At 42.6% G+C, this 25,737-nt stretch overlaps 1 protein-coding gene across 5 annotated transcripts in view; it reads left to right on the forward strand.

The window, feature by feature from the left end:
* The window catches only part of TMEM117 (transmembrane protein 117), a 393,879-nt gene that overhangs the window by 126,097 nt on the left and 242,045 nt on the right, over positions 1–25,737 (forward strand). Inside the window, exon 1 of one of the 5 annotated variants that reach the window (XM_050936251.1) lies at positions 10,923–10,991. The exons of the other annotated variants lie outside the window; for them this stretch is intronic. Coding sequence (XP_050792208.1) covers positions 10,927–10,991 — 65 coding nt within the window. The 5' untranslated portion in view covers positions 10,923–10,926. Of the gene's footprint in view, positions 1–10,922; positions 10,992–25,737 lie in introns of those variants that run through there. 5 annotated transcript variants of the gene reach the window in all.

Consider the following 25,737-nt stretch of genomic DNA (forward strand, 5'->3'; position numbering starts at 1 on the left):
CCCAGACAGAGGTGGTGGACCCGGATCCCCTGCCAACGACGGCAACAACCACAGTGCATCCAGTCCCAGAACCGGAACTAGAAAAGCAACCAGCACCAGAACCGTTGCCAGTGCTGACACCAGCGCTTGCAAACCCATCTACCACTCCAACGCCAGAGGGCACCAGTGGGCCTGAAATGTCAGAAGCAGCAGACAGCCCTACCCAGGAGGCTCAGCCAGAGCCTGAAATATCGCATAGTGCACCAGCAGAAAGCGGTTCACCATCAACGAAAACAGCCCCATCACCTACATCACTTCCCGAGGGACCAAGCCCAAGTCCACAGTTTAAGGAGGAACTGGTGTCTCCAGCCTCAAGGGAACAGTTCCAGACTGAGCAGGAAGCAGATGACAGCCTTCAGAAAGCTTGGGCTGCGGCACAGAGCATCCCACCACCTCTCAGCTCTTCTAATTGATCCCGGTTTGTTGTAGAACAAGGACTTTTATACAAGGAGACTCTTTCTGGTGGACACCAGGAAGACTGGCATCCTCAAAAACAGTTGGTAGTTCTAACTAAGTACCGGGGAAAGCTCTTAAGCTTAGCCCATGATCATCCCAGTGGCCATTCTGGGGTGAACAGAACCAAAGACAGGTTGGGGAAGTCCTTCCACTGGGAGGGAATGGGCAAGGACGTTGCTAATTATGTCCAGTCTTGTGAGGTGTGCCAAAGAGTGGGAAAGCCCAGGGATTAGGCTCCAGCCCCCTCCAGCCACTCCCCATTATTGAGGTCCCATTTCAGTGAGTAGCTGTGGATATTCTGGGTCCTTTCCCAAAAAAGACCCCCAGAGGAAAGCAGTACATACTGACTTGCGTGGACTTTGCTACCGAATGGCGAGAAGCAGTAGCTCTATGCAACACCAGGGCTAAAACTGTGTGCCAGGCCTTCACAGACATTTTTGCCAGGGTAGGTTGGCCCTCCAACATCCTTACAGATTCAGGAACTAATTTCCTGGCAGGGACCATGAAAGATCTGTGGGAAGCTCATGGGGTGAATCACTTGGTTGCCACCCCTTACCACCATCAAACCAATGGCCTGGTGGAGAGGTTTAATGGAACTTTGGGGGCCATGATACGTAAATTCTTAAATGAACACTCCAATGATTGGGACCTAGTGTTGCAGCAGTTGCTTTTTGCCTACAGGGCTGTACAACATCCCAGTTTAGGGTTTTCACCATTTGAACTTGTGTATGGCCACAAGGTTAAGGGGCCATTACAGTTGGTGAAGCAGCAATGGGAGGGGTTTACACCTTCTCCAGGAACTAACATTCTAGACTTTGTAAGCAACCTACAAAGCACCCTCCGACACTCTTTAGCCCTTGCTAAAGAAAACCTAAAGTATGCTCAGGAAGAGCAAAAGGCCTGATATGATAAACATACCAGAGAGCGTTCCTTCAAAGTAGGGGACCAGGTTATGGTCTTGAAAGCGCAACAGGCCCATAAGATGGAAGCGTCATGGGATGGGCCATTCACGGTCCAAGAGCGCCTGGGAGCTGTTAACTATCTCATAGCATTCCCCACCTCCACCCTAAAGCCTAAAGTGTACCATGTTAATTCTCTCAAGCCCTTTTATTCCAGAGACTTAAAGGTTTGTCAGTTTACAGCCCAGGGGGAAGATGACGCTGAGTGGCCTAAAGGTGTCTACTACGAAGGAAAAAGTGACAGTGGCATGGAAGAAGTGACCCTCTCCACAGCCTTGGAACATCTGCAGCAGCAACAGATCAAGAAGCTGTGCACTAGCTTCCCCCCATTGTTCTCAGCCACCCTAGGATGAACTGAATGGCATACCACTGCATTGACACAGGTAATGCTCACCCAATTAGAACCCCACCCTATCAGGTGTCTCCTCATGCCCATGCTGCTATAGAACGGGAGATCCAAAACACGCTACAGATGGGTATAATCTGCCCCTCTACCAGTGCATGGGCATCTCCAGTGGTTCTGGTACCCAAACCAGATGGGGAAATACACTTTTGCATGGACTACTATAAGCTAAATGCTGTAACTCATCCCGACAACTATCCAGTGCCACGCACCGATGAGCTATTGGAGAAATTGGGACGTGCCCAGTTCATCTCTACAGTAGACTTAACCAAGGGGTACTGGGAAGTACCGCTAGATGAACCTGCCAAAGAAAGGTCAGCCTTCATCACCCATGCAGAGGTGTATGAATTTAATGTTCTTCCTTTCGGGCTGTGAAGTGCACCCGCCACCTTTCAAAGACTGGTGGATGGTCTCCTAGCAGGACTGGGAGAATATGCAGTTGCCTACCTCGATAATGTGGCCATTTTTTCTGATTCATGGGCAGAACACCTAGAACACCTGGAAAAAGTCTTTGAGTGCATCAGGCAGGCAGGACTAACTGTTAAGGCTAAAAAGTGTCAAATAGGCCAGAACAGAGTGACTTACCTGGGACACCAAGTGGGTCAAGGAACCATAAACCTCCTACAGGCCAAGGTGGATGCTATCCAAAAGTGGCCTGTCCCAAAGTCAAAGAAACAGGTCCAATCATTCTTAGGCTTGGCCAGGTATTACAAGCGATTTGTACCACACTACAGCCAAATCGCTGCTCCACTAACAGACCTAACCAAAAAGACCCAGCCAAATGCAGGTAAGTGGACTAATGAGTATCAGAAGGCCTTTACCCAGCTTAAGGCAACACTCATGTCTGACCCTGTGCTAAGGGCCCCAGAGTTTGACAAACCATTCATAGTAATCACAGATGCATCTGAGTGTGGTGTATGAGCAGTTTTAATGCAGGAAGGACCGGATCAAAACTTCCATCCTGTCGTGTTTCTCAGCAAGAAACTGTTTAAGAGGGAAAGCCACTGGTCAATCAGTGAAAAAGAATGCTACGCCATTGTGTATGCCCTGGAAAAGCTGCTCCCATACATTTAGGGACGGCGGTTCCAGCTACAAACCGACCATGCTGTGTTAAAATGGCTTCATATTGCCAAGGGAAACAACAGAAAACTGCTTTGATGGAGTATAGCTCTCCAAGATTTTGATTTTGAAATTCAACACTTTTCAGGAGCTTCTAACAAAGTAGCTGATGCACTCTCCCGTGAAAGTTTCCCAGAATCAACTGGTTAAAAATTGTCCTTAAAATGTGAAAAGTCTTGTAGTTTACATAATTAGTAGTATATGTAAAGGTGCATGTGTTTTATTAATCTGTTTATTCTAAGGTTCTAGGAAAAAAATAACCCGCCAGTGTGGTTCCACACTGTCTGAGACTTGGGGGGGCGTGTCATAAACAGATAGTTACGGGTTAATGTCTCTTTTACCTGTAAAGGGTTAAGAAGCTCAGTAAACCTGGCTGATACCTGACCAGAGGACCAATCGGGGGACAAGATACTTTCAAATCTCGGCGGAGGGAAGTCTTTGTTTTTGCTTTTTGTTTTGGGGGTTGTTTGCTCTTGGGGCTAAGAGGGACCGGACGTACACCCAGGTGTTCCCAATCTTTCTGAATCAGTCTTTCATGTTTCAAAATTGTAAGTATAGCCAGGCAAGGCGGATTAGTCTTATGTTTGTTTTCTTAACTTGTAAATGTTGTCTTTTGCTGGAAGGATTTTTATCTCTGTTTGCTGTAACTTTGAATCTCAGGCTGCGGGCGGGGGGAGTCCCTCTAGGCTATAAGAATCTGAGTACCCTGTAAGCATTTTTCCATCCTGATTTTACAGAGATAATTTTTACCTTTTCTTTCTTTAATTAAAAGCTTTCTTTTTAAGAACCTGATTGATTTTTCCTTGTTTTGGAATCCAAGGGATTGAGTCTAAACTCACCAGGGATTGGTGGGGGGAAAAGGAAGGGAATGGTTAATTCCTCTTTGTTTTAAGATCCAAGGAGTTTGGATCTGTGTAGCTTCCCAGGGCAACCCAGGGAGGGGAAAGTCTGGGGGGGAAAGGAGGGGGGATGGTTTATTTTTCCTTGTTTTAAGACCCAAGGGGTTTGGGTCTTGGGTTCCCCAGGGAAGGTTTTGGGGGAACAGGAAGTGTGCCAAAGACTATATTTTTGGCTGGTGGCAGCATACCAAATTTAAGCTGGTAATTAAGCTTAAAAGTTTTCATGCAGGTCCCCACTTTTTGGACGCTAAAGTTCAAAGTGGGGGAAAACCCTTGACATTTAGTATCAAGACTTTCATATCACTGCGGTTGTCTCATTATAATCTTTAATCCTTAGAAATTCTCACATTTAAACTTTTAACAGTGCTGGAGTTATGATCTATAAACTCAAATTGACCTGTGGCATGTGAATCCTGCCAAGACTAGGTCAGTTGTCATGTGTCTGGAATGGCTTATGACCATGAGTGCCTACTTCAGGACAAACTGTCAAAACCAGGGTAGACATCCTAAACGGGGGTGTTATGTTCTATAATTAAATTTCACCAATGCAGTAACAAATGTGAACTTCTGATTTACTGTGATGGGGCATCTGCCCCACACTGGTGGAGAAAAGGTTAAAAGCAGCCCTACGGAGGCTGCGCAGTAGACAGCCAATCAGAGAGGGACTGCAATGAGCAGCCAATCAGGGCAGAACAGGCCCATATATAAAGAGAGCAGCAGGGCAGAGGGGGTAGTTCCCTCTTGGGATCCCTGGGAGAAGGGATTAGGTCCCTGAAGGGCTGAGGGAAATGCCAGCACCCTGGACAGAGCAGAGCAGAGCAGAGCAGAGCTGGGCTGGGCTGGGCTGGGTCAGGGGAGTGAGCAAAAGCTCCAGCCTGACTGGCTGACAGACTGAAGCCCTGATACAGGGGCAGAGAAGCTGCTAGAGCTATGGGGAAGTGGCCCAGGGAAATGGATTGTGGGGGTTGAAGGAGATACAGCGTGTAGCTGCTGCATAGAGGGTCCCTGGTTTGGGATAATAGGTGGACTTATGTCTCTCCTCCCCATTTGCCATGGAGGGGAGTGGTCAGCGAAGGACTGCAGTTTGCCACTGAGGCAAGTGGCTAGAACCTTGGACTGCAGTTGGCCACGGAGGCGAGTGGCTGGACAGAGGACTGCTGTTCCCTCAGAAAGGGGTGGGGGAATAGAATGGGTATAGCTGAAGTGCTGTGTCCTGAAGAGGACACTGTGATCCTTGAGGTGATGTGGGTTTGGAGCAGAAGTGATGGCGGCGAGACACCACTGGAGGAGGGCACCGTGTGAAAAAACTGAGCTAATTCCCAGAATGACCAGCAGGAGGCACCACGGTGGTGAGAGCCACCCCATTACACTTACTTATAACAGTCTTGCCATGGAGTCAAACATAGTCCCCTTAAACTCTCCAGTCTATCTTGCCACCTAAGTAACCTGGGTGTAGTGATAAATGGTCACTTATACCAGAAATCACAAAATATTCAGGTTGATTCCAGCTCCAAGAGACCAGTCACTTGCTCCAGATCAGTTAATATCTTAGATCTGGCAATAAACCCAATGCCTGTAGCCAATTCTGTAATAAACTATCTAAAGGTTTATTAAATAGGAAAAAGAAATAAGAGATTTATTTACATGATAAAACAAGCAAGCATATAACACAAATGAGTTGCAGTCTAAATCCTAAGAGTGACAGCATTGTGGTGATCTGTCGATTCAAAATGTCTTTCAGAGCAGATCCAGTAGAATGTGTTTACATGTGCAGGGGGTGGGCTGGAGCACAGGCCAGCTTGATGACAGAAAGGGGAAGCTCATAGAGCATGCACAGAAGTTCTGTACTAGTGAATGGGCACAGCTGCTAGCGTGGAATGTGATCTTAGTTACTTTTAAAAAGAATGTCTTTATGATACTTTGAGTTCACATACAACTGCACTTATTTGGTGCCCAGGATTTCCCTCCATCTCTTGTGGACTTTTTTCCTAAGGTTCTTTGAAACTGTTCAGTCATAAGTGAAATTACCTTGCTCTGTTCTTGCTGAGGGCATTCATTGTTCAATATTTGATTTTTTTTCTTGCCCGCTAGTGCACAGTAGATCTCTCCTGTTTGTTCTTTAGTCAATAAATAAAAGTGGCATTTACCAAACAAGCTGAGAATTCATCATTTTTCACTTTCCAGAGAGCATTCAAACATATTGCTGAAGAACCGTTCATTGGTTTTCAAAACATTGCTTGCCAAGATGTGAGCTTCTGTAGACCAGAAAAGCTCTTTAAGCTCAAAAGCTTGTCTCTTTCACCAACAGGATTTGGTCCAATAAAAGATATTACCTCACCTACCTTGTCTCTCTAATATCAGATATGCAGACACTGGCAAATAATTGTTTTAATAAAAAATTGTCACTGTTTCGTAGATGAGGGATAACATAAAAGATTCAACTTTGGAAGAAGTTTTTTCTTTAAAAGAAACATTGTTGCCAGCAAAGTCAGCAGCAGGTGGGTCAGCAGGTTTGTGGATGGAGCGTACTTTAAAAGACCACTACATTATGTTAACAAGTCTCAAAACCTTTGAAAGGGTCTTCTGGTGATTAACAGTGTCTGTCTGATTTTTGACTTGTGTAGGATGTTTTGAATGGACTGCAGTGCTTTAGTTTGAGGATTTCGTATGGAGCTGGGCTAGGATAACTCTTACGTTGGTGCCCAGTCTATAAATCAATATAAACAAAAGGTCCATTAAAAATCTGAATACAGTTTTTGGGTACTTTCAGGTCAGAGTATTAGACATGCGTTGGCTTGTCAAATGTAATGACATAATAAAGGAAGATGCTTTCTAAGAGTTGACATTAACATCACATATGTATAAAGTCATATGGAACACGTATCAGAATGTACTTTAAATCATTCTCCCTCTGCTACCCTCTCAAACAAAAGGGAAAGATTGGGCAGAAAAAGCTTTGAGGTCACAATGTTTCTGGCAAATCATCCCATCAAAAGTTTCCTTCCATATGTAGTGGGCAGATGGTGTAGTCAGATGTTGGCTGTATGTGTGTTCTCTCTATGTGCTGCACTGGCTCTGGCCAGATAACCTGTATGGCAGGTTCTGATCGAACTGCCCAATAACCACAGACCCGTTCAATAGCAAAGGCACTTGGCCAGGTTCATTGTTAACGAGGCATAGTCCTATTATCTCATAGACTCTACAGGACCACTAACACATGTATGCTTGTCACAATGGATGAGCTCAGTCAGTGGAAGGACTTTCTTCTGCCCCCTAGGTCAGCCAGACTTCATTTCATACATCAATACAAACAAGTTACTTATTGCCCCTCTGACACAGTCAGTCACCACCCTCTCACGTGGTTAGTTACCACCCATTACCTTATGCATGTTGGTTTGATCAAAACATCTCTATTCATCACACTGTCATCCTGCCTTATCTCTAAGAGGGGGTCACTATATTCCTGTATCATTCTCGGGGAGTGTCTCTATCATACTTGGTATTGGGGTTTTCTGGTCCCATCCTTCTGGAATGTGTCTGCGTGAGTGTCCTGTGCCTAGCTTTTCTCAGGAATGAGTGTGTTTATGCAATACCAGCCCTGTTCTTGCCAGGTTCTGTGAGCCTGCATGCAGGCAGAGCCTGACTTCTGCTCACAATCTGTCTTGCTAACTTTGCTTTATATTAGCAAAGTTTGACCACTACTTTAGTTTAGGCCTGTGATACAAAGGCTTATGTTTCAGGCTCTCTTTCTGCTACAGATGGCATGATGACCTTCCAAATCTAAGAATACCCTAATATCTGAAGAGAAATCTAGCACATTTGGGCATTCACAGGAGGCCAGTGAACTCGTATCAAGGGTATGATGCTCCCCAACCCATCCTGCATTAGCCAAATCCCTTCCTGCTTTTGAGAGAATCCTTGTGAATTTTCAGGAAAGAGTGACTCATCAACCACAACCAACCATCCCCTCAGACAAGCAAACCAAGATCCTTCAGTGGGCAGATTGGCTGGAAACTCTGCAGTTGAGGATCTGGCCCTCTGACTTTAAGTTTGTACAGTTTCCAAATCCCAACATGGAAAAGCCTGCAAATGGTAGCACATGGCCCCATGTGTATTGCTAGATATTAAGTTATGGATTCATAACAAACATAAGAACGGCCATACTGGGTCAGACCCCAATAGCCCATCTAGCCCAGTATCCTGTTTTTTGACAGTGGCCAATGCCAGGTTACTTGTGGGGGAATTCTGTGCCACTGGACATGCACAGAATTTGTGTTCCCCACAGATTTATTTGCTTCCCCGCAAAAAATGACTCTCTGACAGAGAAGCGAAGGGAAGCCACAAGAGTGGTCATGTGACCCTCTCCTGCAGTATGTTTTGGATGCTTAGGGCCGTCAGTAGAGAGGTAAATCACTGTAGGATGGGGGCAGGACTGGGGAAGACCTGGGTGGTGGCTCCTACCCTGCACTCGGCTCAGCTGCTAGTCCTGGCTGGGGTGGGGAGAACGGGACTTCCTCTTCCCCTTCATGGCATCCAAAGCTGAGTCAGACCCACTCCCAGCTGTCTCCCCCAGCTGCAGGAAGCTCTGCAAACTCCCCCCTTGCAATTCCTGCACCCATCGCTCCTCAGCTGCAGGAGGAGGGATCCCTGTACAGGGAGCTGCTCCCCCATCTGCAACCCCCATGCATCTAGACTCCTTCATACCCAGACCCTCCCAACAAGCCTCACCCCCCGCTGCACTCAGAAATCCCCTGCACCTGGACCACCCCGATGAGCCACCATCAAGCTCACTTCTTCCATTTCAAAAGTTACTAATAAAATATTCATTAAAATAGAGAATGTTCTATGTTCTCATGATGCTGTTAAAACATGAGGGGGTGTGTAATGCAAAACACAACAGAATGTAGCAAAGAACATGGGAGTGAGTGAGATTATTATAAAATATGAACTGAGTTGGAAAAGTGAATTATGAGTAATGAATAAATGAAAGATCTGGTAATGCCACATAAATATTCTTACAGTTTGTACTAGCAAGCTTTTCATCTGGGCTCTCTCAACAACATTTACCACCAAGTTGTTATGAACACTTCTCCCCCTGCCTTGTTTCCTTCAGCTGATAATGCGGATCAGAGAAAGCAGATGTACAGTACAGACATGAGATGATGGGAATGTAAAGTGAGGTTTTGAAAAGTCTGTTGTAGTGCATTTAGATAACATTGTGAATTCAAAGGAATCCTTGTATTTTCACTGTTGTATATCAGAGGTACCCCTCCTATCCAAATCCCTCCTTTTTTTTAACAAGCTTGTATGAAAGAGGAAAGGCCTATTTATAGCAAAAGTCTACTTTTTTATTATTCATTTGTTGACTTATATAGCACTTTTGACAGCTCTGACTAGGTGTTTTCCATCAAATATTTATTATTTTTTTCCTAGTGTCCTAAAATAATGGCTCAATGAGCCATCAGTAACCTGCCCCGAAGATGTAACCTGTCATTCATGCAAATAAAAAAGAAACTTAATGTTCACTCAAAAGCCTGACAGAACATAAATCTTGTTTTCTCTCTAATATATAAATATACACACACAAACAACAAAATCCTATAGACATTTAAAAACCCTAACTAGTTACACATATGCCTCCAAACATCTCATTTACATCTTGTTTGCGACCAAATGTACATGTGCTGTTGTTTCTATTTTATAAATCATGTATGAAACATAACACCATTTTTATTGCATGTCATTGTGCAGATATATAGTATAATTTTCATTTTTGTCAGCAGAGAACTAAATGACAGCCAAGTGCCTGCAATGTGTATAAAGTAACATCTTGTTATGGTCTGCGGGTCCCATGTGAGAACTTGCAATGCACTCATTAAAATTACAGCAGCAGAAAAGCCAAAATAAATTGCCACCAAGCATTTGACTGTGACACTTATGTGTGTTTTCTCTTGACGTGTCAGTAGACATGTCACTGTAAATTATCCATGAAGATCACAGTGACATCATTATGGACTTCAGTTAGTGGTCCAGCTTTCTACTTAGCTACATAATCATAGTCTAAATAAGAGGGGATTGAGTGAGACTAGCACAGGAGTAGTTATATGGCTGTGATATGACAAATTTGAGACACTTACAGTACTGAGAGTCTCCAGGGATGTGCAAAGGGAAAAAATAGGGCAGGGGGTGTCATTCTAATTATACTCAAATAATGCAAATGTAAATTTCAACTCAAACAAGTATTAAATTAAAAAACAAATAATTGCAACAATGCAGATCAAGGTTAAAAGGAATATTTTACTGATTGTGTTTCAATTATTCCAGAAAGTAGGTATTTTAAATCTGTGTTTAATTTTTTTTAATGTATAATGTTTGGAAATTGTGGGGGTGTGGTCTGATTTCTATTTGTTGTGGTAATTCCCAATCTTATGCTTCTATATGATAAACTTTAAGGCCAGAAAGGACCATTAGGGTCATCTAGTCTGACCGCTTACATCACATCGGCCATAGAATTTTACCTAGTAATTTCTGCATCCAGTGCATAACTTCTGGTGGAGCAATAGCATATCCTTTAGGTCATGGAGAATTCACCACATTCCACTGGTTAATTATCTTCACTGTTAAACATTTGTGCTGACTTCCACTTTGAATTTATTTAGTTTCAACTTTCCGCCACTGAATCTTGTTATGCCTTTGTCTGCTAGATTAAAGAGCCCTCCACTATAAGAAATCTCCCTATGCAGGTACTTAAAGACTGTGATCAAGTAATCTCTTAACCTGCTCTTTCATAAGATAAATAGATGCAGATTCTTAACTCTGTCGAAGTATGGCAATTTTCCAGACTCTTGTCATTCTTGTATCACTTTTCTGAATACTTTCCAATTTTTCAACATCTTTTTTTTTTTTTATAAAGTCTGAACACCAGAACTGGGCACAATATTCCAGCAACCATCAGAGGTAATACCAACTGCCTAGTCCTACTTAATATTTCCTTGTTTATACAGTCAGGGATTGTGTTGCCTTTTTAGGTACAGCATCACACTGGGAGCTCATGTTCAGCTGGATGTCCACAAGGATCCCCAAGTCACTGCTTTCCTGGTGGAAGTACTCCACCCTGTGAGTGTGACCTACATTCTTTATTCCTAAGTTATTGATTTGTATTTGGCTCTATTCAAATGTTGTTTGAATGAGTCTGATTTACCAGATTACTCTGTATTGCTGAACTATCTGTCACTACCACCATCTATTCCTGTGTTATCTGCAAACTTTACCAGCAATAATTTTGTATTTTTCCCCAGATCATTGATTAAGATTTTTGAATAGCAGTGGACCAAGAATACACTCCTTCAGGACCTCACTACAAACCACGCCCCCCTTCAGTGACATTTACCCATTAACAATTATTTTGAGATCTGTCAGGTAGTCAGTTCTTAATCCATTTAATATTTAACTAAGATTGTATCTTATAACAAGGAGTTTTCACTGACTAGTATTTAAATCTTAGTTGCTGAAGTAGTTATTCTCTCAGATTTACCCTAAGGCTGTTGTTAGTCACGTGAGTTAACTGCAATTAATCTAAAAAAAAATTGCAATTAAAAAAATTAATGACAAGTAATCACAGTTTTAATCACACTGTTAAACAATAGAATACCAATTGAAATTTATTAAATATTTTTGGATTTTTTTCAAATATATTGATTTCATTTACAACACAGAATACAAAGTGTACACTGCTCACTTAATATTATTATTTTTGATTACAAATATTTGCACTGTAAAAATGAGAAACAAAAGAAACAGTATTTTTCAATTCAGCTCATACAAGTACAGTAGTGCAATCTCTTTATCATGAAACTGCAACTTACAGATGTAGATTTTGTTTTGTTTTGTTATATAACTGCACTCAAAACCAAAACAAGGCAAAACTTTAGAGCTGTTCAGTCCTACTTCTCGTTCAGCCAATTGCTAAGACAAACAAGTTTGTTTACATTTACGGGAGATTATGCTGCCCACTTCTTATTTACAATGTCACCAGAAAGTGAGAACAGGCATTCACAATGGACTTTCATAGCTGGCAGTACAAAGTGTCTATGTGCCAGATATTCTAAACATTGTATGCCACTTCATGCTTCAGCCACCATTCCAGAGGACATGCTTCCATGCTGATGATGCTCATTAAAAAAAAATGCATTAATTAAATTGTGACTGACCTTCATGGGGGAGAATTGTATGTCTCCAGCTCTATTTTCCCCTCCTTCTACCATTTAAAAGAATCGTTATTGAGGTTGCAGGAAAAAATCCCAATGTGTAGAAAGAATAGTAAATATGGCAGGCGACCAGCTTGGCTTAACAGTGAAATCCTTGCTGATCTTAAACGCAAAAAAGAAGCTTACAAGAAGTGGAAGACTGGACAAACGACCAGGGAGGAGTATAAAAATATTGCTCAGGCATGCAGGAGTGAAATCAGGAAGGCCAAATCACACTTGGAGCTGCAGCTAGCAAGAGATGTTAAGAGTAACAAGAAAGGTTTCTTCAGCTATGTTAGCAACAAGAAGAAAGTCAAGGAAAGTGTGCCCCCTTACTGAATGAGGGAGGCAACCTAGTGACAGAGGATGTGGAAAAAGCTAATGTACTCAATGCTTTTTTGCCTCTGTCTTCACAAACAAGGTCAACTCCCAGACTGCTGCATTGGGCAGCACAGTATGGGGGGGAGGTGACCAGCCCTCTGTGGAGAAAGTAGTGGTTCGGGACTGTTTAGAAAAACTGGGTGAGCACAAGTCCATGGGGCCGGATGCGCTGCATCTGAGGGTGCTAAAGAAGTTGGCGGATGTGATTGCAGAGCCATTGACCATTATCTTTGAAAACTCATGGTGATTGGGGGAGGTCCCGACTGACTGGAAAAAGTCTAACATAGTGTCCATCTTTAAAAAAGGGAAGAAGGAGGATCTGGGGAACTACAGGCCAGTCTGCCTCAACTCAGTCCCTGGAAAAATCATGGAGCAGGTCCTCAAGGAATCAATTCTGAAGCGCTTAGAGGAGAGGAAAGTGATCAGGAACAGTCAGCATGGATTCACCAAGGGCAAGTCATGCCCGACTAACCTAACTGCCTTCTATGAGGAGATAACTGGCTCTGTGGATGAGGGGAAAGCAGTGGATGTGTTATTCCTTGACTTTAGCAAAGCTTTTCATATGGTCTCCCACAGTATTCTTGCCAGCAAGTTAAAGAAGTATGGGATGGATGAATGGACTATAAGGTGGATAGAAAGCTGGCTAGATTATCAGGCTCAATGGGTAGTGATCAACGGCTCCATGTTTAGTTGGCAGCCGGTATCAAGCGGAGTGCCCCAAGGGTCAGTCATGGGGCCGGTTTTGTTCAATATCTTCATTAATGATCTGGAGGATGGCGTGGACTGCACTCTCAGCAAGTTTGCAGATGACACTAAACTGAGAGGAGTGGTAGATACGCTGGAGGGTAGGGATAGGATACAGAGGGACCTAGACAAATTAGAGAATTGGGCCAAAAGAAACCTGATGAGGTTCAACAAGGAAAAGTGCAGAGTCCTGCACTTAGGATAGAAGAATCCCGTTCACTGTTACAGGCTAGGGACCGAATAGCTAGGAAGCAGTTCTGCAAAAAAGGACCTACTGGTTGCAGTGGATGAGAAGCTGGATATGAGTCAACAGTGTGCTCTTGTTGCCAAGAAGACTAATGGCATTTTGGGCTGTATAAGTAGGGGCATTGCCATCAGATCGAGGGACTGATCATTCCCCTCTATTTGACATTGGTGAGGCCTCATCTGGAGTACTGTGTCCAGTTTTGGGCCCCACACTACAAGAAGGATGTGGAAAAATTGGAAAGGGTCCAGCAGAGGGCAACAAAAATGATCAGGGGTCTGGAGCACATGACTTATGATGAGAAGTTAAGGGAACTGGGATTGTTTAGTCTGCAGAAGAGAAGAATGAGGGGGGATTTGACAACTGCTTTCAACTACCTGAAAGGAGGTTCCAAAGGGGATGGACCTAGACTGTTCTCAGTGGTAACTGATGACAGAACAAGGAGTAATGGTCTCAAGTTGCAGTGGGGGAGGTTTAGGTTGGATATTAGGAAAAACTTTTTCACTAGGAGAGTGATGAAGCACTGGAATGGGTTACCTAGGGAGGTGGTGGAATCTCCTTCTTTGGAGGTTTTTAAGGTCAGACTTGACAAAGCCCTGGCTGGGATGATTTAGTTGGGGATTTGTCCTGTTTGAGCAGGGGGTTGGACTAGATGACCTCCTGAGGTCCCTTCCAACCCTGACATTCTATGATTCTATGATATATTTCATGTTATAGTAATCTCGGATGATGACTCAGCACGTTATTCAGTTTAAAAACACTTTCATTGCAGATCTGACAAAACGCAATGAAAGTACCAATGAGATTTCTAAAGATAGCTACTGCAATCTTCCCAAGGTTTAAGAATCTGAAGTGCTTTCCAAAATCTGAGAGGGATGAAGTGTGACGCATGCTTTCAGAAGTCTTAAAAGAGCAACACTCCAAGGCAGAAACTATGGAACCCGAACAACTGAAAAAGAAAATCAGCCACCTGCTGGTGGCATTTGACTCAAATAATGAACATGAACATGCGTCAGGCTCACTGCTTTGGATTGTTATCGAGCAGAACCCATCATCAGCATGGACACATGTCCTCTGGAATGGTGGTTGAAGCATGAAGGAACTTATGAATCTTTAGCACATCTGGCATGTAAATATCTTGCAATGCCGGCTACAACAGTGCCATACAAATGCCTGTTCTCACTTTCAGGTGACATTGTGAACAAGAAGTGGGCAGCATTATCTCCTGCAAATGTAAACAAACTTGTTTGTCTGAGTGATTGGCTGACCAAGAAGTAAGACTGAATGAACTTGTAGGCTCTAAAGCTTTACATTGTTTTATTTTTGAACGCAGTTATTTTTTGTACATAATTCTACATTTATAAGTTCAACTTTCATGGTAAGGAACGTGCACAACAGTATTTGTATTAGGTGAATTGAAAAATACTATTTCTCATTTTTATAGTGCAAATATTTGTAATAAAAAATAAAGTGAGCACTGTACACTTTATATTCTGTGTTGTAATTGAAATCAATATATTTGAAAATCTGGAAAACATCCAAAAATATTTAACAAATGGTATGCTATTATTGTTTAACAGTGCGATTTATCATTAATTGTGATTAATTTTTAAAATCATAATAGCCCTAATTTACACACTTTTTTGTTTTGAAAGGTAGTGTTCCACTGCTTTTACCCTCGCGGTACCTTTTTGGAAGGTGGACTTCAATTGCTGGAGATCTCAATCCAGTTCCTGTTGGTGCTACTCACATACTTAAAGTTAAGCACGTGTTCAAGTGACTTGAGGGATTGAGGCCAAACTTCTTGGAACTCTGAAGTATTGAGCCCTCAGTGAAAGACTCTGTATCCACATGCTCTTCTTAAGTATTTCCAAACAGGAATCCTCCCTTGTCTCATAAAAGAGCTGATTTTCTTTTGTCTAAGGCAGATAAATCCTGTGTGCAGCATGCTTTTAAAATGGCACAAACTAAATAAAGAGAGACTAGTGTTATAAAAAATGTTAGATTGAGACCCTTAGAAATGTGAAGTCTGTCCTTTCTGGCCATTGGAGTCAATGGAGCTATACTAATTTACACCAGCTGAACATCTGCCCCAGTGTATCTATGTAGTTTTGAGTTCACTGACCAGCTGGACATCCAGATGTTTTGAATATATCATCTAGAGAAAAGAGTTGTGACTGCTGGAGATATCCATTTCTAATATATGCTAATTTTTTCAATACTATTCTCTGTATTCTCTGATGAAGATGATACTTTACCAAACTACATAGCAGCAGATGAAACAAAAAATGTCCTGTCTTTCTAGACAGCAGTAATTAAAATATTCCCTTTTCAGAATCTGAACAGTATCCGCTGCTTGTTTAATATTCTCCTCTGTGTAGCATTTCTCTTTCTCCCTGAATCTGTTTCTTTTCTCTCTTCTCCTTTTCAAATTCAGAGACACTAACACACTACAAAGAATATTTCCCACTAGGAGCGGCTATTGCACTTGTTTTCAAACAAGTGTTTCAGCTACTTGGAGATGTAGACACACAATGATCCCTTGTTAGTGATCAAATTTTACAGGATGTGAGGACAGACTAACAGACAGTTAAGAGAATGTGCTGCTATTATGGTAGGAGAAAACTATTTTGGTAGTGCCACTTTCATTATGTGGAATGATGGTGGTTGTTGTAGACTACAGATATGAAATAGATATGCTAAACATTGTATGCCCCTTCATGCTTCAGCCACCATTCCAGAGGACATGCTTCCATGTGAATGATGCTCATTAAAAAAATAATATGTTAATTAAATTGTGACTGACCTCCTTGGGGGAGAATTGTATGTCTCCAGCTCTATTTTCCCCACATTCTGCCATAAATTTCATGTTATAGTAGTCTCGAATGATGACTAAGCACATGTTGTTCAGTTTAAGAACCCTTTTAAAATATGTCAGAGGGATAAATACCAGGGAAGGAGAGGAATTATTTAGCTCAGTACCAATGTGGACACAAGAACAAATGGATATAAACTGGCCATCAGGAAGTTTAGACTTGAAATTAGATGGAAGTTTCTAACCATCAGAGGAGTGAAGTTCTGGCTTCAATACTAAGTTTGATAAGTTTATGGAGGGGATGGTATGATGGGATAGCCTAATTTTGGCAATTAATTGATCTTAGACTATTAATGGTAAATATGCCCAAAGGCCTGTGATGGGATGTTAGATTGGGTGGGATCTGAGTTATAATATAATATAATATAGAGCTATACCTAGCTCATAGAGCTGGAAGGGACCCTGAAAATTCATTGAGCCCAGCCCCTGCCTTCACTAGCAGGACCAAGTACTGATTTTGCCCCAGATCCCCCTAAGTGGCCCCCTCAAGCATTGAACTCACAGCCCTGAGTTTAGCTGGCTAATGCTCAAAACACTGAGCTATCCCCCCGATCACCCAAAATTTCCCTGTTCTGTTCATTTCCTCTGAAGCATCTGTCAATGGCCACTGTCAGAAGACAGAATACTGGGCTAGATGGACCATTGGTCTGACCTCATATGGCCATTCTTATGTTCTGAAATTGCAAGGTGACAAACTGCAGCATAAGCCTACTGGAAATAAAAATTAGACAACTACCATTCTCCTGAACCAATTTGTGGAATAAATAGATTTGGGTACAGGGTTATGATGAAAATCTTCCTGTCACTCATTATCTGTGACTCTTTCATTTTACAGCCAATTCTAGGGGTTGTAGCATTAACTTGTTCACATCTTGATTGGTAGTATACTTGCACATTCTGGTGTGTGTGTTTGTAGGGGGGGAATGTAGAGGATAATGTCAACAATCATCTTCTATGAGATTTCTAAGGAACTGCAAGGCACACTAGAAACCTATTCCTTTGACCATCTGAAGAACACAATCTTTTATGGACTTAAAATGATTTCAAAAGAGATGGATATTGGCTCCTATTAAGTTGAATTAGTTGACTCCATGTATGAAACAGATCTTGACTAGAGGTGCTCTCTTGCAAGACAATAATTGTTTATTAGCCCTGGACATAAAGGGCTTCCTCCTTCCAAAGTCTCTAGTCTAGACCAATATATTCCTCAGATGTAGCTAGTCACTATTTGTCTAGCTAAACCAGCAGGATAAAAAAGGAAGGTCAGTTTAGTCATTATTCTAATCAACCTTTTCCATATCAGAACCTCTCTACCGGCCACTTAGCAATATAAGGAGGAAAGGGCTGTCATGATGCTTTGATTTCTGTTCACAATCTTCAAGCGTCATTACATGTTTGGGATGAGAGACTCTGCATGTATATATATACACATGTACATCACTGATATATAATTCACTTACAGCATTTGTTTCCAAATTTTTTATCTGCCACCCACCAAATGATTAGAAAAAAAAGTCATCTCTCAACTCACCACAATCTACTATATCTCACAATCCTTTGCAGATGCAACAAATTGTGAAATTCAGATTGCAAGTTCACATCTCCTGTATGCCTTTTAAATACTTAACCACCAGCAAATAGTTAATAAAAGCCAATAATCAAATAAAACTATCTGAAAATTAGTAAAAAAACGTTTAGTACAAGATACTTATAAAGTTTAGATTAATAAGATGTCATGATCAAAAAAGTTCAAAAAAATTCTTTAAGTGCTGTGCCTGCTTTAATAAGCAAAGATGTTGTACCTGAGGCTCAGTGTTTGCCAAGCAAGAGCAGAGGTCATCTTCAACAGAGAGGTGAGAGAGTACAGGATGTGTTTTAACAGCAATGAGTTCTTAAAAAAAAAAAAAAAAGCAAAGCAAAAATGCCTGATTCACAGAGCTAAGTCATGACAAAAGGCACAAGTACTCTCAAAGCTTTACTTAAAGTTCTGGGTATTTCTCCTTCACAGACATCCAGGAGTTTGAGAAACGTTTGGTGGGTAATTTAGCTTCAGCAAGTAGTCAATAAAGATTTCAGCCTTATCAGTCAATGAAGATTTTCATGTTCTGCCCCTGAAATGAAGCACTGAGAGCAAGCCAACAATGACCAGTGAAGTATTCAGAAATGGCAGAGCTACAATCAGTAAGGGGGAAAAACATCTTGCATCCCCTGAGCTCAAACAAGAAATTTGAGATTTTGCTATGGGAAAGCCAATTAACTTCCAAGAGGAGCTGCTGAAGCTAAGTGCACTTTTCTCTTACATAAAATAATAAAGACAGATACACTGTCTTGCCTACATGCTCAGGGTTTAGCTGATCACCATATTTGGGATCAGGAAGGAATTTTCCTCCAGGGCAGATTGGCAGAGGCCCTGGGGTTTTTTCACTTTCCTCTGCAGTGTGGGGCACGGGTCACTTGCTAGAGGATTCTCTGCACCTTGAAGTCTTTAAACCATGATTTGAGGACTTCAGTAGTTCAGACATAGGTTAGGGGTTTATTACAGGAGTGGGTGGGTGAGATTCTGTGGCCTTCGTTGTACAGGAGGTCAGACTAGATGATCATAATGGTCCCTTCTGACCTTAAAGTCTATGACAAAATAGTTTTCATATCACCATAAGGGCAATGTTTTCTTCTTGGTGCCATCTGTGAAAACTTGTAGTTTGAAGATGAAACATTTGTGATAAAAATATAAATATCCTCTCCATTTGTGTGGGAGGTGTTATTCTTTGAGTTTTATAAATGAATATTACCCTTGTGCATAACATATCATAGTTGACTATAGTTTGAACAGTGTACATGTTTTACTGACGATGTCTAACATACTTATTTTATAATGGAGTTTGATTATGTTTATACCTAATTCCCTGTCACAAGGAACCATAATTAGAATTTAATTTGTTATCCTTTAATGCACTCTGGTGTTGCTGTCAGTTAACTGAACGCAATTAATTCATTAGGTAAAAATGACAGAATTGTAAATCAGATGGACATAGATAGGGAGAGTAACAAAGTTTGTGGGAGACTTAAACAATTATAGCTTAATTCTAGAGGTCAGAATTTTTTGCAGCTGTTACTTGTGTTGAACATTATTCTAGAGATCCAGCTGTGACATGTCTATATTGAATTCTGAACTCCATTTTGTATTGTGACTTCTGTTTTGTGTGCTAAATGACTTTTGAGGTTCTCTGTTGAAAAGCCAGCCTGACCATGACAAAGCTAGTGTATTCCAGACACTGCCCTGCCAGGGAGGTCTATGGGACAGCTCAGAAGGAACTATCAGTGAAATAGCCATTAGAGACCATCAGCTTTGAATGTCTCTCAATGACTGGCCCACCTCAGAAGACTCATTTTTCATTTGGGACTCACATGGCGAGGGGTTGGAGTTTCTAGTTTGGAACATAGTAAACCAGGGACAGAGACTGTATTTAAAAAGGGATACTTTATGAGAAGGGGAGATCTTTCAGTGCCACATGCCAGAAGACTGGGCTGAAGAGCGAGAGAAGGCAGCAGGGAACATGGCTTGCCTGAACTGCTGACCTGACTTCAGACTCACAGAAGCGGTGAGATCAGACTAAAGTGGGGTTTGGTGGTGGGTGTGTCATAACCTATTCCCAGATTTGGACCTTAGCGTCCAAAATATGGGGGTTAGCATGAAAACCTCCAAGATTAGTTACCAGCTTGGACCTGGTAAAGCTGCCACCACCCAAAAAATTAGAGTGTTTTGGGGCACTCTGGTCCCCCCCAAAAACCTTCCATGGGGACCCCAAGACCCAAATTCCTTGAGTCTCACAACAAAGGGGAATAAACCATTTCCCTTCCCCCCTCCAGGTGTTCCCTCCCTGGGTTCCTGGAGAGATACACAGAAACAAGCTCCGGGAATCTAAACAGAGGAATTCCACCCTCCCTATTTCCAGTTCTGGAAACAGAAGTACTTCCCTCTTCACCCAGAGGGAATGCAAAGTCAGGCTAGTAAATCTAACACACACAGATTTCCCCTACTTCTTCCTCCCACCAATTCCCTGGTGAGCACAGACTCAATTCCCTGGAGTTCCTCACTAAAGAAAAACGCCAACAGGTCTTAAAAGAAAGCTTTATGTAAAAAGAAAGAAAAATACATAAAAATGGTCTCTCTGTATTAAGGTGACAAATACAGGGTCAATTGCTTAAAAGAAATATGAATAAACAGCCTTATTCAAAAAGAATACAATTCAAAACATTCCAGCAACTACACACATGTAAATACAAAAGAAAACAATATAAACCTTACTGCCTTACTATATTTGTACTTACAACTTGGAAACAGAAGATTAGAAAGCAAGAGACAGAAATCCTCTCATAGCCGAGAGAGAGACAGGCACAAGACCAAGAACAAAGGACTCACACACAAACTTCCCTCCACCTAGATTTGAAAAAGTCTTGTTTCCTGATTGGTCCTCTGGTCAGGTCTTTCAGGTTACTCCTTTCCAGGTAAAAGAACATTAACCCTTAGCTATCTGTTTATGACAGGGTGCAGCTCTGGGCTGCTTTAATTTTCAAAGATCTGTAACTCTTTAGTACTTTAAGAGCAAAAGTGTCTGTGGTTAAGACATTATTTGCAAAACCTGTGTTCCTTGTTTGACTGCTACATGGTCCCTGTAGGGGTTAATCAAGAAGCCCAGAGTGCCAAAGTGAAGTGGAACTCTGAGAGAACATGTCTAAGCTACTTGGAGCTCCAGAGGGCTGAGGTACTGGTTTTGAAGTTTAAGACGGCTGGGCTGCAGAGCCGCACATTCCAAAGAAGGTTGGCAGATACAAGGGCTGTAGCTGAGCGCACGCCTAAGAGATCCAGAGCAAAGAACTGTGACCCATCCCTGCCCAAACTCCCCTTGGTTTAGGAGCACATGGGATCTAATGACCATCCAGAGCTGGGGCTGGGTCAGGTTGTTACACAAGCTATATGCACTAGTGGCAAAACCTAATAGACCACTTCATACTTATTAAGCCTGAAAGCTAATAGTATCTTACTTCCTGAGGAAACACTGGACATCTGCACTCCTCATGTAGGGTAGCAGCATAGAGGGAACCCAGACCCACCCTCTACTATGAATTTCCAGCACTGATACTCTAAATCACTGGGCTATCAGCCTCTGTAACACAAACTGCCTTGCTGTTTCTTTCCTGGGTCCTCTTCCTGTGTATTTAGACATCTCTCCATATGAGGAGAGATTAAGAAGACTGGGACTTTTCAGCTTGGAAAAGAGATGACTAAGGCGGGATATGATTGAGCTCTATAAAATCAGGACTCGTGTGGAGAAAGTAAATAAGGAAATGCTAGTTAGTCTTTCTCATAACACAAGAACTAGGGGTCACCACATAAAATTAATAGGCAGCAGGTTTAAAACAAACAAAAGGAAGTAGTTCTTCACATCTGGCATTGGCCACTGTTGGAAGATACTGGGCTAGATGGACCTTTGGTCTGACCCAGTATGGCTGTTCTTATGTATGTTCTTACCTCTCACTCTTCAATGGAATATTCACTCCCAGGTCTGTTTCCTGGAGTCTTTCTCCTGATTGCACCTAGGCTAATTTATATGTCCCAGCATGTCTGTTAGTCCTATGCCCTGTTACATGACCCTTGTACCATACACTCTGGCTAGGAGGTTGGCTAAACTTTGCACAGGTGAGGCAGACAATCGCTTTGAACATTTACCCTTAAATTTTGGTGCACATTTGTGTGCAGGGGGAGGACCTGGAGCTTAGCCTTTGTATTGAGAGTCTGCATCTGCTCTAATAAAGTGTCTCTGAGTATATATGTATGTGTGTATTTTGTTAGGGGATGTTTTGTCTACACAGAGTAGGCACAAGGGGAATTCTTCTCACAGCCCTGACCAAGGTCTAGACACAATCTAAATGACAAGCATAGGCATTGTGTTAGGCTAATGTCACTGCTAGCCTCCAAGAAGATGAGGTGAGGGCACAGTCATTTTCCCTTTGCGTGCAGCAGCCAGCCACACTGAGCCAATACAGAGAGAAGTGTATTCTGTACTCTTTGTAGGTGTAGCACAGCACCAGCTCCAAAAATTCTGGCTTTCAGCCCGTGTTTCTCCTCACCACTCTCATGCTTATTCTGGCCCTATACATATTATTTTTATGTGACAAAATGCCTATGAAACAGGTGATGGCTAATAAAAGCTCCAGGTCTGAACCACCAGTGGTCACAGGTACTGTTCATTGTAAAGAGTTTCAAAATCACATTAAAATATGACTCAATGAAATAACTGTTTTAATAAAAACAGCAACTTTTGGATATCCTGGGGTGAAGAGTTCCATGAATTAGAATAAGGACATCCTTCTCCATCTTTCTGGTCATAGAAATGTGTGTCACAAGAGTTCTTACCTTCTCACAGCTAATGGTATTATGAATGAGTTTAAATTGGGCTTGCTGTTCTTTCTTGTGTCATCTTCATTCTTGTCTCTTCACTCTGTCCCTTTTCACTGCTGTCTTTTCTTTTCAATCTTTTGTCCCTTTCTTATCACTAGAATATACCTATCTCCACTGGGAGGAGAACGCAGCTCTTCTCCAGGATCACAGTCAACAGTTCTGGAAATCACCCTCAAGGGGTGAAAGAATGCAGGGTGGAGAATGACACCTGTGGCTTGGAGAGGCTTTTTCAATAAAGGGATGTAGTGTAGAGTTTGGCCAGGTGGAAAGAGTTCCATTTCTGTTCCTCTACGGGCTGCCCAAGGAAACAGGGAAGCACATTGCTGCCAGGCCACTAGGCTGACTAAATGATTTCCTTTCCAAGAGATTTCTCTGAGATTCTGGTTATCAATTAAATGAGATGTCAAGAAAACAATGACTCTGGGTAAAACTTATTGTAGATTGCAAGTACATACTAACTGATCTAATGTAGCACAGCATCAGCTCCAAAAATTCTGGCTTTCAGCCCGTATTTCTCCTCACCACTCTCATGCCAATTCTGGCCCTATACATATTATTTTTATGTGACAAAATGCCTATGAAACAGGTGATGGCTAATAAAAACTCCAGGTCTGTGTAAATTCCTCTACACTTAGTTATTTTGATTAAAGTTATATAAATGTTAACTAGATTTAGAAACATCAGGTTCAGTAATATGTATATTTTGTGTCACGGGACATTGTAGCTTTGGAGGTATTGTATTGCATCACTGTATGGTGGTATAGACATTTAATTCTTCTGCTTTGGGAAGAGACGGTGGCAGTTTAAATTAGCAGAGTTGCAACACAGAATTGTTAATGAAGCTTTGTTTTGTCTGCAGGCAAAACAAGTTGTAGTTAGTCACTCAATGTTTCCTGTAGTACCTTTGAATGAACTTTGCCTGGCACTGGAAGGGGACATAAGTATAAGCAGGGTCAGAATGAGCTCTCCCTAGCCATTTAGAGATAAACTGGTGTAAAAGACTTCAGGAGCACACTGTTTGCATAGACCAGTAGTTCTCAACCTGCGGTCTGCTTACAGCCCCACCAGCAAACAGCTGCAGTCCATGTGACATTCTCATATAGGTAGTATTGGATGTGGCCCACAGTGGTGTAACCCTTCTGCCCCTCTGAGCTGGCAGCAACAAGGGCTGGGTTCAGTATCCAGGGGTTCCGTTTCAATAACACAATGCCAAACCAGCTCGAGCCCCCACCCAGTGACCTGGGAAAATCTTACACACTCCCCTAGGTGCCTCAAAGAGGCAATGCTTCCCCTCTCACAAGCACAGAGTCTCGGTGTAGCAGAAAAGGTTTAATTACATGAGATAAACAACAAGCACTAAATTGGGAAAACACCTCAACTAGAGTTCCTAGACCAAACCGTGAGCAAAGACCCACCCCAGGAAATTGGGCTGTGTCCTTTTCCCTGGGCTCTTGAGTCCAGCAACCCCCAAATCACCCACAGTCCCAAAAGTCTCACAATCCAAAAGTCTCTGTCCTGGGTCAGTGCAGCCCCAAAGTTCAAGAGTCTATCTGCAGAGGTCCCTCCCCCCAGCCTGGGTAGAAAGGGGCACCTTACGTGGTCCGGGGCCAACTGCCCTGCCTCTCCGTGGGTTCTGCTTCCGCCTTCTCCACAAACTGCTCCGCTTTACCAGCCACTCCACTCTGCTCCTCCAGCCGTCCTCACAAACTGCTCTACTCCACCAGCTGCTCTGCTCCACCAGCTGTCCCGTGATCCGCTCCAGCCATCCCATCAAGCTGCTCCACTCCGCCAGCTGCTCTGTTCTGCAGTATAGCTTCAGGCTCCCCCACTAGTTAGCACAGTACTCAGTGCTCTCAGCTCATTAATTTCAGCTCTTTAGTGATCTCAGCTCATAGTAGGGGAGCCTCAGTGCTAGTGCACCATTAGCCCAAAGTGAGTTCAGCTCAGTAACCTGTATCTTAAGGGAATAAAAAAATCAACTCTGACATTCCACAGTGGAGAGAGGAGGGGGTAGAACTGGTGCTCCTGGCTCCACAAGGAGACTGCACCACCAGGCACAGATACCTGTACCCAGCCTCTCTCTCTCTCTCAATTCCTGGGTTTTGGAACCCATGTCCCTTGTCTAGCAAGTACCACCCAACCGAGGTTGAGTCATTTCTGTCACAAAGTAGTCCCACAGCTCAGCAGCCGGGGATGGAGTAGGCGTGCCTATGCAAATACACTCTTTGAAATTCTTTCCACCAGATGTCAGGGTAGAGCTTACAGTGGTAAACAGGTTAAGAACCCTTGGCATAGACATACCTACTCTGCCTAGCTGCACAGCAAAAGGAGCTGCTTTGCCAAAATGATTGATTTTGGCTTGCAAATCACTCTGGTAATTGAATGCAGGGGCAATGAAATGTTATCCTTATTGTACAAGTAAAGGGCAGTGGAACTGTGCTTAGCCTTTTATGATTGAGGGGGTCACCCTAAACTGAACCTTGCTAAGAAGCGGGTATATATGGAGATAGATTATATCTCATGGAGCTGAAAGGGACCTTGAAGGTCATTGAGTCTGGTTCCCTACCTTCATTTGCAGGACCAAATACTGTCCCTAACAGGTTGGGGTTGGGTTGGGTTGGGTTTCCCCCCGATTGCCCCCTTAAGGGCTGAACTCACAATGCTGGGTTTAGCAGGCCAATGCTCAAGCCACTGAGCTATCCCTCTCCCCCCTCCCCAAATCCCACTGAAGAGGGAAAATGGGTAGGGACAGGTGTTTCTAGCTGGTAGTGTGGTGTTCTGGACACCATTTGACCTACTGCTCTCCAGCGTTTAAAGATAGAGCTAACTAGATTCAATTGAGAGTCCTTGTTTTCGGTTGGTGATTCTTATAGCTGACATCACTGCTGAGCAGGTCTAGGGACTAAGCCTTA

The sequence above is a fragment of the Gopherus flavomarginatus genome, chromosome 1 (assembly GCF_025201925.1).
Source record: "Gopherus flavomarginatus isolate rGopFla2 chromosome 1, rGopFla2.mat.asm, whole genome shotgun sequence".
In the NCBI taxonomy this organism is placed as follows: Eukaryota; Metazoa; Chordata; order Testudines; family Testudinidae; genus Gopherus; species Gopherus flavomarginatus.